The sequence below is a fragment of the Arachis stenosperma genome, chromosome 9, assembly GCF_014773155.1.
Source record: "Arachis stenosperma cultivar V10309 chromosome 9, arast.V10309.gnm1.PFL2, whole genome shotgun sequence".
NCBI lineage: Eukaryota > Viridiplantae > Streptophyta > Magnoliopsida > Fabales > Fabaceae > Arachis > Arachis stenosperma.
In genome coordinates this window covers 160,482,539-160,497,494 of record NC_080385.1, presented here as the reverse complement: position 1 = coordinate 160,497,494, position 14,956 = coordinate 160,482,539, and the positions used below count along the sequence as shown (strand labels likewise).

General features: G+C 33.0%; 1 protein-coding gene across 1 annotated transcript; it reads right to left on the bottom strand.

The window, feature by feature from the left end:
- Positions 1-123: 123 nt before the first annotated feature.
- LOC130950715 (ATP-dependent DNA helicase 2 subunit KU70) lies at positions 124-7,428 on the bottom strand. Its single transcript, XM_057879276.1, has 19 exons — positions 7,225-7,428; positions 7,018-7,101; positions 6,821-6,937; positions 6,613-6,727; positions 6,127-6,232; positions 5,924-6,041; positions 5,739-5,822; positions 5,580-5,638; positions 5,243-5,376; positions 5,033-5,076; positions 4,548-4,624; positions 3,453-3,600; positions 2,583-2,644; positions 1,965-2,025; positions 1,740-1,832; positions 1,368-1,488; positions 1,085-1,187; positions 784-964; positions 124-379 (listed from the first exon to the last, which is right to left on the bottom strand). Exons 1-19 carry the CDS (start codon positions 7,294-7,296, stop codon positions 266-268), a joined length of 1,893 nt encoding a protein of 630 aa, XP_057735259.1. The 5' UTR covers positions 7,297-7,428; the 3' UTR covers positions 124-265.
- Positions 7,429-14,956: the final 7,528 nt, after the last annotated feature.

Genomic DNA, 14,956 nt, shown 5'->3' with positions numbered 1-14,956 from the left:
TCATTGTCCAGTAAATAAACCAAAATCGTCATATATTAACATAGCTCTACACTATTTACGACAACTTGCAAAATAAAATGTCATACTCTGCGGGTTAGTTAGTTTGAATCAAACAGCAAAACATCGTCACAAAAATTTACCAATGCAAGCAGAGATCAGTTTTTAACCGACAATATGCAGATAACATTACTAGTATATTCAGGAGCTGTTCTAAGTACATGGAATCATAAGCATTCTAGTTAAGAATCAGGGATGTCCATCTTGCTCATTTTTTCATGTGAGTTAATATTCGACTCACTAAGGCCTCCTTCTTCCCAGAAACAGGAAGATTATGTGCTGTAAGATAATATTTTAGCTCCACCACAGTCAAATCCTTCAACTGCAAAACATGAAATGATTTCACATCAACCACATCTGATAGAGGACAAGCGTTATTTTGAAAGGCATAGACAACTTCCTGATGTTATATCTCTCGTCACACGTTCATTCTATAAATTGTTACCCTATTATGATTTTAGAGGGAAAAGGGGAAAGAAAATGATGAATTCTCCTAATACATCTTCTAAGCAATCCTCCTAATTAGTAGATATAGAAAGTTGGGAGGATTGTTACGAACATGGTTTAGAAGAATGTATCATCACTCAATTTTAAAAGATTTTAATGTATGTAACATAGTTACAGGGTACGTTTGTTATGCGAAACTGGTTCAAGGCTGTCGCACGCGTGCTTGTCTCAAATCAACTTTCCACGAGAAAACGATAAACAGCAATTTTCAAGGTTTACCTTTCCAGTATCAGCAAGTTCACCCCAATCATAGTTTTCACACTCTTTTGTTGCGACCTCAGCTTGTGCTTTTCGTTTCTTGGAGGCTTCACTTGGCTTCGCATTGGCTTCACATTCCTCGTCGTAATTCTCTCCATAAACTGAGGTCTTGAATTCTTCTAATGCCTTCACCACTCCTGGTCTGCACAGAACATAGGCCGGATTATCATGTCATACCTCGGTCACGAATCTTTTTCGACAAAGGGGGAAAAACCAGACGTAATGAAATGTAAAACAATTTGATATAAAACCTTGCCGCTACCTGGCCAAGCCTTCCTCGTCAGGTAATGTTTCATCTTTTATTTCTGGAATCTCATCCTCCTCCAGAGCTAATGCCTGCAATACTGCATAGTGTCTCTGCAAGCCTGAAAACTATTTGGTTAGCAACACAAGGCAGGGGAGGTGAGAGTAGTTTGCCATAAATCAAATGGGATAATTTTAAAATTAAGGCTGATCAAGTAATCCATCATCAAGCCCAATATAGTTAGAATTGGAAAAGGGATGAACGAGAAGAATAGAAACTAGAAAGATAAGAAACATCGTACCTGGGTTAGCAAATTGGCATATGGAAAAATCTTTCAAGTCAATACGCTTAATTACATCAGCTGCTTTCTTTATTTGATCGTTACTTGCTCTAGTCACCATTCCAACTTTTTCTGAATGACGCTGAAAAAATTCCACCATATCTTACAATAACTTCATATTTAAAATTCATGGTTATTTTTTTTATCCCTCTTTATATAGAATAAGAAATATTATTAGAATTGAAGAAACGAGTAAGAAAGAAGACAAAATATCCTTCACACATGCCCCCCAAAAAAAAAAAAATCTAAGACCTATGTGGATGACCATGCACAGCAAAGGATGCCAATCCCTTTAATCACACATAATACACCAGAAAATTTACAAATCAATACCTCTTCAACAAGTCTAATGTCATCAGAATACGGAAGAGAAATCATGTGCATTCCAGGCGGCTCAATCTGACCACCTGACTGGATAATTTCATCCTACAATTACAGAAGTTAATAAATTAGTTGGGCAGATTTTCCAGAAACATAGATCAATTCAAAAATTGAAACAATCTTATAACTCAAATTAGGGTAACAGTACACAAACATTCTAAGAGACAACAGTCATACCTGTGCAATTAGGGCAACCAATTGAGGTCGAGATGAACCACCATAAAATGCAACTGCAAAACTGGGGGACAACAGGGCATTACTTTGATCAGAAATCATTACAGCACATTGTGTTAATACGACATTTATCCAGCTACGTCACAGGCACAACTAATACTAATCATATGTTACCACAAAGTAGTATTAGTAAGAAGTCCATAATATCTTTTGTGTAGTTGTATACACATACAATAACTTGAATTGTGCAACAGACTTCACAAATCCCCTACGCCTCTCTTTCCCTTTACCATCTTAAATACTAAACAACCCATAAAAATAAAGATTTCTTGATCTAGTGTCATTCAATGTTCTAAAATTTCAAATTCTAACTGGGTTACAATTTAATTTTACAGGGTAAAAGAGAATGCACATATCCAATGGGGAAATAGGTGAGAAGACCTTCTGAATTATGAAAATTTACTAATCCCCCAAAAACAAAAGAAAATGCTGAACACGAATAAAAGAATTAACAGACAGGAGCATCCATTTCACCCCAACAATAGGTGTCTAGTCCTCCATAACTATAGCTAAACTACTTACAACTTTCAAAAATATGAAAAGGTTTAGTTGCAAGGATACCGTTTGAGCTGTATCATGGACCTATGAAGGGCAATAAAGATACAGATGCTACCATCCATAGCCTGGAAAACAAAAAAGGCATCACATAAAGAATGATATAAAATAGAGAAATATATATAAAATACAGATGCATATATGATAAACTTTTTTATGACTCAGCATTTCCAGAATACAGACAGACAACTTGCTAAGAATAATAACTTTTAAATCAAGGAACTGGATAATTGAATAATATCTGGTGCAAAGGTTAAAAAATTGCAAGAATACAGGCATAAGAACACGAGTTATTGGTGGCAGTTCCAGTGTACTGATAGAAGACTCTGTTAATGAAGAATGTCCTAGTCCTACAAGTTAAAAATCTGATTTTTGGCTTCGGATGCAGAATGGCACAAATTACTGTCTGATACTTGAGTCGTGTGATGTTCATGGTAAAATTAAACAAGTATAAGCACCTATTTGGTTGGATTTGAATCCTTTAAACTGCTGGAGTTGTACAGTGATGAATTGAGCAGGTAACCACAAATCCACCATCCAACTTTAGCGGATCCAAAATCCCATTTGGTAAGTTGAAGGTACATAAAAACATATCTTTAACAAGCAACTATAAGTCTATAAGCTGACAAAATTTTAAACTGGCTTAAATATCATTGGCTATCAAAACTATCATATCAATTTGTATAAAGCAAACTTCCTGGTGGCAAAAGGAGGTAAATAACATCATCTGACAGATAATGGAAACAACATTAGAAAATGTGTTCAAAGAACTGGATAATAAATCAGCAGAAAGCAGCTAACTTCAATTAAAACCCAAAATTATTGATGACAAAAGATGCACTAAGCATTTCATTCATTGATGGCAAGACCATTGACCTCATCACTAGGGTAAAGGAAGGTTGATGGCTTCAAGTTGTAATAATCTCTTAAGCAACTTAGTGGCTTGAAACCTAAAAGATGCAAGTGTCCAGTCGAAAATCTTTTGATCTCAGATAGCTCCTTCGTTGAAAAAACGATATTCTGGCTGGGGAAAAAAAAAGAAAAAAGAGAGGCCATTATGCTATGTTATAACTATAGAAATTAGAAAAGAAAAGAATACATCCCATCACATCTGAAAAAATTATACTATAATATATCACAAGTATCAAATATTAAATGATATGGACAATCGTTTTCAATCATTTTAGTGATTTTATCATAGAAATGCAAAAGCTTTATACAATATGAACAAAATAGATAATCTTATAACAATTTCGAGTTGAAATGGTCAAATATAAATTACTTATAGTAAAATCAATTATTTAAAAAAAATAAACAAGTTACTATTAAAAACAAGTTTAGTCTTGAAACTATTCCAAACATACCCTAGATACCTCACATCTTGCTATGGGTGGTAAGTCTGTTTCCCTTTAAAAGCTACATCAGCTTCCACCTAGAAAGCTTTTCCACCCTTTCAAAAATAGTCTTAACTAAACTTATTCACCCCAGCCTATGAGTTAAGTCTCCAACAAGGATCTGAGAAGCAGGAAGGGAGAAAAAGGTATTTCAGCACAGATAGGACTAACTTTAACACCTTCCAAAGAGAAAAGAACACTTCCAGTTATCCCAGTTCTTAGAGGCCTTTTCAAGCACTGGATCCTAGAAAGAAATAGCCTAAAGTTTATCACCCAAAAAAAAATCGTAATAAAATAATTTGCTATCAAATTTTAACCTAGTGAGCTAAGCCAGCTCATTTGTTCCTTCAATGAACAAAAATTTCCAGAACAAGAACTGGTTATGTGATCCAATTCGAGAAACTCCTAATCTCCCTGGAATGCTCTCCCTGTATAGTAAGGTTGCTTCAATTTCTGAAATCCACTCCATACAAGAACAAAAAACAATTTTCTTTTAAGGAAATAAGAAGTGCCCAAACAATCAAACAAATATAGTGTTCAAAAAGGGCAAAAGTTAGCAGCATGAAATAACACATACTTTTTATAAGGATGAAACCGTTTAGTAGATTCTTCGACCAAGGCACCAGTATCGGCACAAATGAAGGTTCTTTCACTCTGCACCATCAAGGAAATAAATCATTTTTTTAAATGCAGATCAAAGAGCAATCCCCATTATGGTTCAAGAAAAATGAAAAATAAAAAAAAATATAATCAAAGGAAATTCAAGAGCATTATGATTAAAATGAACATATAATAAAATAACAATGATGGATTATTACTGTGGCATAAACTATGGATAAATGAGGCAATAAATTGTTTGGTGGCTTGGCCTTCTTAAAACTATTAGAAAGTCAAAGCAAATTCATATGTTCTTTCTCTACAATTATGTTAAAATTCTATGTATAATGAATTTGGTTACGAGGATTAAATCATGTTTTGACTCTGAGAGATAGGATGGCAAAGACATTGAAATTAAATATGGGAAAGAAACAATTTTCAAACTAAGGCTATAACATTTGTCACCTTCAAAGGTTGATTTGTGACAGAATCAAGCCATGTGATTGCTCCTAAAAATCAAAAGGCAGGAAAGTCATTCAAAATAAAAGGAAAGAAGAAGCTAGATTGCTACAACCCTTTTTAAGTAAAATACTTGAGATGAACCAAGTAGAAACTTTGCAGAAAAAAATGCAGATAAATTAACAGCTTTAGGCTAGAAAATGAAGAAATACTCACCTGGAACAGTGGGGCGAATTAAAGCATACGAGTTTAATTCTATAGATATACCATCCACTATAATGAATTTGAGCTTTTTAACTATGCGTTTCTTAAACATGCGCTTTCTTAGCTGATCTTTCATGTCCTCCAATCTGCAGTTTGCAAAATATAACTTAAAGAACTAAGATTTTAAAAATCCAATCTAGCAAATATCACAATGCTTTAACAGAAATAAAATAACCCTCCAATCTGCAGTTTGCAAAATATAAGTTAAAAAATTAACATTTTAAAAATCCAACCTATCAAATATCACAATGCTCTAACAGAAATAAAATAATGATGTAAGAGCATGTACTTGTTTCCGGATGATGGCATGAAGTCAGCAAGTTCATCTTCTTCAAGCCCAATCAACTCCTGAAAGAAAAAAGGTTGACTGATTGAGCATGACATATTTATCTCATCAGCAACAGTTACAAGGGAATGGAACACATATACTTCAAATATGTCCACATACAGCATAGAACTGAGATACATTAAACGGATCACTCGGATGACTCAACGGAAGAAGTTCAATAGAGATGCCAAGATCCTGTGCATCCTTTACAAACCAAAAAGAGTAATCATGAATCACTAGAATCATTCAACTTCATGGAAAAAAACATGTGTGCATATATAGCATATACAGATTGAGATCGGTACCTTAGCTCTCTGCAACGTCATTCTTTTCATATCTGATTTGATAGCCCCTTTAATACACCCAAAAGGATCATCTTCATTTGTGAACAAAAGCACACGTTTATCAACTGTCTTTGCTGACCTGGTATAAATGTACACCATTGTTTCTTACCAACAATCATGTAGACAGAACTGTAACATGAGCACATACACTACGCAAATATTACCCCTTACGAAGAAGAGCTTGTGCCACCCAAATAGCATTGTAGAGAGAATTTTCTCTAGTCCCAGGCACAATACCATGCTGGCTTCCAATGTCTTTGGCAAAAGATTCTATAGAAGATTAAGAGCACATGACTACTAGCCCCAGAATTATAAAGTATTAATACATCCAACAAGACAGATATTTCATCTTTGAGACAAATACTAATCCTGTTTGAGTATGACTAATTAAGAAAGAGGTACCATATACCAAGTTAAGTGTTCAATTTACAAATAGTCATGGTATCAATATAGGTTTAGGGAATAGTACTAGAAAAATATACATGCTTTTAGAGTCTTCCAATCAATGAAATTTTGCTCCTTAATTAGAGGTGCGGATACTTGACAAGCAATAAAATTTCGAGTTCAATTCAAACGTGATCACATTTTCAAGCTAAATAGTTCAGTAGGTCATGACCTTGTTGCATCAAGATGGTTGTTAGAAAACATACCCTCGATGCGGTCAAATTCTTTTATGAGCCTAGCAGTTGGCCTATCTAGATAGTCTCTTTCAGGAACATTAAATACAAAAACACCACTCAATTCTTGTATGTTTCTCTTCTCCCTCTGCAACAAATAACAGAGTAAAACAAATCATTACTTAATAAAAACCGGGGTTAATCCAAAACAAATGACAATTAACAGAAAAAAAGAACTTACAGTGTTAAAAAAGCAAATGGCAAGTTCGTCATAGGACCTGTTGATGATTTGATTCTTGAGTGATTGAGAGATACAGCTGAGAGCAATGTGGAAGTGACTTTCTTCCTTTTGATCATCCTGCAACAACGGAAACCATTACAACAAACGCAAAGGAAGCTGAAAATTGAGACAGAGATGAACATTATCAAACTACTAACCGCAGAGGCAGGGCAAGTTGAGGTGAACATTTTAGGGGAAGCATCTACCAGGTAAACCACGTACTCCTTTGTGGACTCTTTTTCCTTATCAATTTTTGAAATAATATAAATATTTTTAGTTCTATTTTTTTGCGTAATAAGAAAGAAAGGAAGAGAAGCAAAATGAAGTAGAGCTGAGCTAACAAACAAACTAACTAACTAACTAACCAGAGAGAGGTGAGCATCGGGGTCATCCTCGTCGTCTCTGAAAGGATCATCAGATTCATGCTCAAAATCCATTTTTCACTGAGAGAAAGAGAGAAGGCGTTAGCGGGTAACAGTGAGTTGATTAGTTGAAAAGAGAAGGAAACTTTGAGAAGAAGATTTCAATGCAAATCCCTTTTCAATGCGCGCCCGCTCGAATTCCCGTTTTTTTTTTTTTTGCTGGTTTTGTTTGCAGTTTGCTAGTCGTAAATACCTCTGCCACTCCGGTTTTTTTTTATTTTTCCTTTACTTTTTTCGGTTTTTATGCGCTTCCTCTTCCATTTTACCAAGGCCCAGTTTAGCATTAGTCCTGTCATGTTTAAAAAAAATTATTACAATTTATCGAAAAAAAATTCACTACAACTACAAAAAAAAAATTCTCTCTATATGAGAGTACCACTGCAGATTACTCTAATTAGGAGATGCTTCAGGGAGCAAACATAAACAGATATATTAAATACCTTCTCAGTATCATTTTAAATATGTGTCTTCAAGATTGTTACTGCATGCATGAACTGTAGGATTATATAGCACAGCAAAAAAAATACACCAAAAAAATGGCCATGGCAGTGTAGAATCTAGACATACCCAGATATACCCATGAGCTAGAATAGATCAAGCCAAATCTTTAAACAGGAGAGAAGAAAGAAGATGGAAACAGAGCAAATCACAAGAAGGGGATGAAGAGATGGAGGCGCGTGACATCCAGGACAACTATGAGAGAGTGGAGAAACTACAAAAATCTACAGCCAGCAGGATAGGTAGAAATTTAGAAGAAGGAACGAAGGAAAGGGATGAAGAGAAGGAAGTGCGTGACATCTAGGACAATTATGAGAGAGTGAATGAACTACAAAATTTATAGCCAGCAGAATAGGTAGAAATTTAGAAAAAGGAAGGAAGGAAAAAAGAAAAAAAAAGTTCTCAGAGCTACAGAGAGCAGGTAGCAGGTAAAGGAAGAAAGGAAAAAAGAAAAAAAAAGTTCTCAGAGCTACAGAGAACATGGTAGCAGGTAAAGGAAGGAAGGAAAAAAGAAAAAAAAAAGTTCTCAGAGTTACAGAAAGCAGATAACAGGTAAAAGAAATTCCTCTTAATCAGCTGAGGATGTCCAAGAAAATTACAATAGAAGAGTCAAGAAGATACTAGAGAAAATTATGATAGACTTAAAAGATTTTTTACTTTAATAAATAAATTAATTATAATAATTAACGAAATAAATAATTTAAAAAATATTTATGAAAATAAATATTCCTCTCTTATTTCGTTTACACTATAAATGAGATATATGTATTTTTTTAAAAAATAAAAATAATAAAAATATTAATATTATCAATAATTCAAATTTGTAGCATGTAATTAGTACATAAAAAATATTAATATTATCAATAATTCAAATTTGTAGCATGTAATTAGTACATAAAAAAGTTAGTAGAAGAGATTAAAATGGATATTGTTGATAAATTAGTACTAAAAAAGACTGATGGCATAGTGGGAAGAGAATTGAAAAGGTTCTCTCACGTTAGCTCCCACTACCTAACCGTTTTAATTCTCTCTCCACAATCTCATCAATCTCTCCTAACAATTGGCAAAAGGTTATTTTTATTTTTTAAATTTAAATCAATCTAATTGGATTATAATTTAATTTAAAATTTTTTAAAATGGATATTTTTGTAAGTTGCAACTGCCCATTATTAATAATGTGCTGAAAACGTGTGTCCATTATTAACTGCACATTACCCATTATTAATAGTGGGCAACACATTTGTTTTCTTCCTTATTCAATCACTCTTTTTTTGTATGGGACTAATGGGAGTACATATTTAAATTATATTTTAAATTTTTAAATAGTGGATAATTAGAAAAGAGGTAATCGTGTAAATAGGGGATATTTTAATGGTTTTTAAATAAATGTGTTAATCCTTATCATCTAAAACTTTTTTCGGTTTTTATGCGCTTCCTCTTCCATTTTACAATCTTACTTGGGCTAACACGGGTCAAAGGCCCAGTTTAGCATTAGTCCTCTCATGCTTAAAAAAAATCACTACAGTTTATCGAAAAAAATTCACTACAACTACAAAAAAAATTTCTCTCTACATGAGAGTACCACAGCAAATTACTCTAATTGGGAGATGCTTCAGGGAGCAAGCATAAACAGATACATTAAATACCTTCTCAATATCATTATAAATATGTGTCTTCAAGATTGTTACTGCATGCATGAACTGTAGAATTATTTAGCACAGCAAAAAAAATACACCAAAAAAATGACCATGGCAGTGTAGAATCTAGACATACCCAGATATACCCATGAGTTAGAATAGACCAAGCCAAATCTTTAAATAGGAGAGAAGAAAGAAGATGGAAACAGAGCAAATCACAAGAAGGGGATGAAGAGATAGAGGCGCGTGACCTCCAGGACAACTATGAGAGAGTGGAGAAACTACAAAAATCTACAGCCAGCAGGATAGGTAGAAATTTAGAAGAAGGAAAGAAGGAAAGGGATGAAGAGAAGGAGGTGCGTGACATCTAGGACAATTACGAGAGAATGAAGGAACTACAAAATTTATAGCCAGCAAAGTAGGTAGAAATTTAGAAAAAGGAAGGAAGGAAAAAAGAAAAAAAAGTTCTCAGAGCTACAGAGAGCAGGTAACAGGTAAAGGAAGGAAGGAAAAAAAAAGTTCTTAGAGCTACATAGAGCAGAGAGCAGGAAGGAAAAAAAAGTTCTTAGAGCTACAGAGAGCAGGTAGCAGGTAAAGGAAGAAAGGGAAAAAGAAAAAAAAAGTTCTCAGAGTTACAGAGAGCAGGTAACAGGTAAAGGAATGAAAGGAAAAAAGACAAAAAAAGTTCTCAGAGCTACAAAGAGCAGATAGCAGGTAAAAGAAATTCCTCTTAATCAGCTGAGGATGTCCAAGAAAATTACAATAGAAGAGTCAAGAAGATACTAGAGGAAATTATGATAGACTTAAAGGATTTTTTACTTTAATAAATAAATTAATTATAATAATTAACGAAATAAATAATTTAAAAAATATTTATGAAAATAAATATTCCTCTCTTATTTCGTTTACACTATAAATGAGATATATGTATTTTTTAAAAAAAATAAAAATAATAAAAATATTAATATTATCAATAATTCAAATTTGTAGCATGTAATTAGTACATAAAAAATATTAATATTATCAATAATCCAAATTTGTAGCATGTAATTAGTACATAAAAAGGTTAGTAGAAGAGATTAAAATGGATATGTTTGATAAATTAGTACTCAAAAAAACTAATGGGATAGTGGGAAGAGAATTGAAAAGGTTCTCTCACGTTAGCTCCCACTACCTAACCGTTTTAATTTTCTCTCCACTATCTCATCAATCTCTCCTAACAATTGGCAAAAGGTTATTTTTATTTTTCAAATTTAAATCAATCTAATTGGATTATAATTTAATTTAAAATTTTTTAAAATGGATATTTTTTGTAAGTTGCAACTGCCCATTATTAATAATGTGCTGAAAACGTGTGTCCATTATTAATTGCACATTACCCATTATTAATAGTGGGCAACACATTTGTTTTCTTCCTTGTTCATTCACTCTTTTTTTGTATGGGACTAATGGGAGTACATATTTAAATTATATTTTAAATTTTTTAAGTAGTGGATAATTAGAAAAGAGGTAATCGTGTAAATAGTGGATATTTTAATGGTTTTTAAATAAACGTGTTAATCCTTATCATCTAAAACTTTTTTCGATTTTTATGCGCTTCCTCTTCCATTTTACAATCTTACTTGGGCTAACACGGGCCAAAGGCCCAATTTAGCATTAGTCCTCTCATGTTTAAAAAAAATCACTACAGTTTATCGAAAAAAATTCACTACAACTACAAAAAAAATTTCTCTCTACATGAGAGTACCACTGCAAATTACTCTAATTGGGAGATGCTTCAGGGAGCAAGCATAAACAGATACATTAAATACCTTCTCAATATCATTTTAAATATGTGTCTTCAAGATTGTTACTGCATGCATGAACTGTAGGATTATATAGCACAGCAAAAAAAATACACCAAAAAAATGGCCATGGCAGTGTAGAATCTAGACATACCCAAATATACTCATGAGTTAGAATAGACCAAGCCAAATCTTTAAATAGGAGAGAAGAAAGAAGATGGAAACAGAGCAAATCACAAGAAGGGGATGAAGAGATGGAGGCGCGTGACCTCCAGGACAACTATGAGAGAATGGAGAAACTACAAAAATCTACAGCCAGCAGGATAGGTAGAAATTTAGAAGAAGGAAAGAAGGAAAGGAATGAAGAGAAGGAGGTGCGTGACATCTAGGACAATTATGAGAGAGTGAAGGAACTACAAAATTTATAGCCAGCAGAGTAGGTAGAAATTTAGAAAAAGGAAGGAAGGTAAAAAGAAAAAAAAAAGTTCTCAGAGCTACAGAGAGCAGGTAACAGGTAAAGGAAAGAAGGAAAAAAAAGTTCTTAGAGCTACAGAGAGCAGGAAGGAAAAAAAAATTCTTAGAGCTACAGAGAGCAGGTAGCAGAAAAAGGAAGAAAGGAAAAAAGAAAAAAAAAGTTCTCAGAGTTACAAAGAGCAGGTAACAGGTAAAGGAAGGAAGGAAAAAAGAAGAAAAAAAAGTTCTCAGAACTACAAAGAGTAGATAGCAGGTAAAAGAAATTCCTCTTAATCAGCTGAGGATGTCCAAGAAAATTACAATAGAAGAGTCAAGAAGATACTAGAGAAAATTATGATAGACTTAAAGGATTTTTTACTTTAATAAATAAATTAATTATAATAATTAACCTAATAAATAATTTAAAAAATATTTATGAAAATAAATATTCCTCTCTTATTTCGTTTACACTATAAATGAGATATATGTATTTTTTTTTAAAAAATAAAAATAAAAAAATATTAATATTATCAATAATTCAAATTTGTAGCATGTAATTAGTACATAAAAAATATTAATATTATCAATAATCCAAATTTGTAGCATGTAATTAGTACATAAAAAGGTTAGTAGAAGAGATTAAAATGGATATGTTTGATAAATTAGTACTCAAAAAGGCTGATGGGATAGTGAGAAGAGAATTGAAACGGTTCTCTCACGTTAGCTCCCACTACCTAACCGTTATAATTCTCTCTCCACTATCTCATCAATCTCTCCTAACAATTGGCTAAAAGTTATTTTTATTTTTCAAATTTAAATCAATCTAATTAGATTATAATTTAATTTAAAATTTTTTAAAATGGATATTTTTGTAAGTTGCAACTGCCCATTATTAATAATGTGCTGAAAACGTGTGTCCATTATTAACTGCACATTATCCATTATTAATAGTGGGCAACACATTTGTTTTCTTTCTTATTCATTCACTCTTTTTTTGTATGGGACGAATGGGAGTACATATTTAAATTATATTTTAAATTTTTAAATAGTGGGTAATTAGAAAAGAGGTAATCGTGTAAATAGTGGATATTTTAATTGTTTTTAAATAAACGTGTTAATCCTTATCATCTAAAACTTTTTTCGGTTTTTATGCGCTTCCTCTTCCATTTTACAATCTTACTTAGGCTAACACGGGCCAAAGGCCCAGTTTAGCTTTAGTCCTGTCATGTTTAAAAAAAATCACTACAGTTTATCGAAAAAAAATTCACTACAACTACAAAAAAAATTTCTCTCTACATGAGAGTACCACTGCAAATTACTCTAATTGGGAGATGCTTCAGGGAGCAAGCATAAACAGATACATTAAATACCTTCTCAATATCATTTTAAATATGTGTCTTCAAGATTGTTACTGCATGCATGAACTGTAGGATTATATAGCACAGCAAAAAATATACACCAAAAAAATGGCCATGGCAGTGTAGAGTCTAGACATACCCAGATATACCCATGAGCTAGAATAGACCAAGCCAAATCCTTAAATAGGAGAGAAGAAAGAAGATGGAAACAGAGCAAATCACAAGAAGGGGATGAAGAGATGGAGGCGCGTGACCTCCAGGACAACTATGAGAGAGTGGAGAAACTACAAAAATCTACCGCCAGCAGGATAGGTAGAAATTTAGAAGAAGGAAAGAAGGAAAGGAATGAAGAGAAGGAGGTGCGTGACATCTAGGACAATTATGAGAGAGTGAAGGAACTACAAAATTTATAGCCAGCAGAGTAGGTAGAAATTTAGAAAAAGGAAGGAAGGAAAAAAGAAAAAAAAAGTTCTCAGAGCTACAGAGAGCAGGTAACAGGTAAAGGAAGGAAGGAAAAAAAAAGTTCTTAGAGCTACAGAGAGCAGGAAGGAAAAAAAATTCTTAGAGCTACAGAGAGCAGGTAGCACATAAAGGAAGAAAGGAAAAAAGAAAAAAAAAGTTCTCAGAGTTACAAAGAGCAGGTAACAGGTAAAGGAAGGAAGGAAAAAAGAAAAAAAAAAAGTTCTCAGAGCTACAAAGAGTAGATAGCATGTAAAAGAAATTCCTCTTAATCTGCTGAGGATGTCCAAGAAAATTACAATAGAAGAGTCAAGAAGATACTAGAGAAAATTATGATAGACTTAAAGGATTTTTTACTTTAATAAATAAATTAATTATAATAATTAACGAAATAAATAATTTAAAAAATATTTATGAAAATAAATATTCCTCTCTTATTTCGTTTACACTATAAATGAGATATATGTATTTTTTTTAAAAAAATAAAAATAATAAAAATATTAATATTATCAATAATTCAAATTTGTAGCATGTAATTAGTACATAAAAAATATTAATATTATCAATAATCTAAATTTGTAGCATGTAATTAGTACATAAAAAGGTTAGTAGAAGAGATTAAAATGGATATGTTTGATAAATTAGTACTCAAAAAGGCTGATGGGATAGTGAGAAGAGAATTGAAACGGTTCTCTCACGTTAGCTCCCACTACCTAACCGTTATAATTCTCTCTCCACTATCTCATCAATCTCTCCTAACAATTGGCTAAAAGTTATTTTTATTTTTCAAATTTAAATCAATCTAATTAGATTATAATTTAATTTAAAATTTTTTAAAATGGATATTTTTGTAAGTTGCAACTGCCCATTATTAATAATGTGCTGAAAACGTGTGTCCATTATTAACTGCACATTACCCATTATTAATAGTGGGCAACACATTTGTTTTCTTTCTTATTCATTCACTCTTTTTTTGTATGGGACGAATGGGAGTACATATTTAAATTATATTTTAAATTTGAATAAATGACCAAATGTACCCATAAAAGATGAGAACGCTGACAATTGTATCCATATAAGACCAAAACTAACTTTGTACCCATTGAAGATGCGGTCCGTGTGACAGATATACCCTGCCTTGGTTTGACACCAGCTTCGTGCTTAAACGAACCTACGTGGCACTCCAAACCCCCCAAACCCTATCTACGTGGATTTGAACGTTATTATGAGGATTAACCCATGAAGTGGAAACCCTAGGGAGTCATCTTCCCCAATTCGAACCACACCCCAGTAAATGCAATTGACTTCAACCTCATCCAGTTTCAAGTGCACATAAGGAGAGAAGGAATTTTCTCGTGAGCCCTGGCATGTCGTTGCGAAGATATAACTCTCTTGCAAGTGATGGAACTCGCAGCAGTTCATCGAGTTCGAAGAGGATGAAGGGAAAGATGCTCGACGGGAAATGCTTGTGTGGGAGGGATGTTGT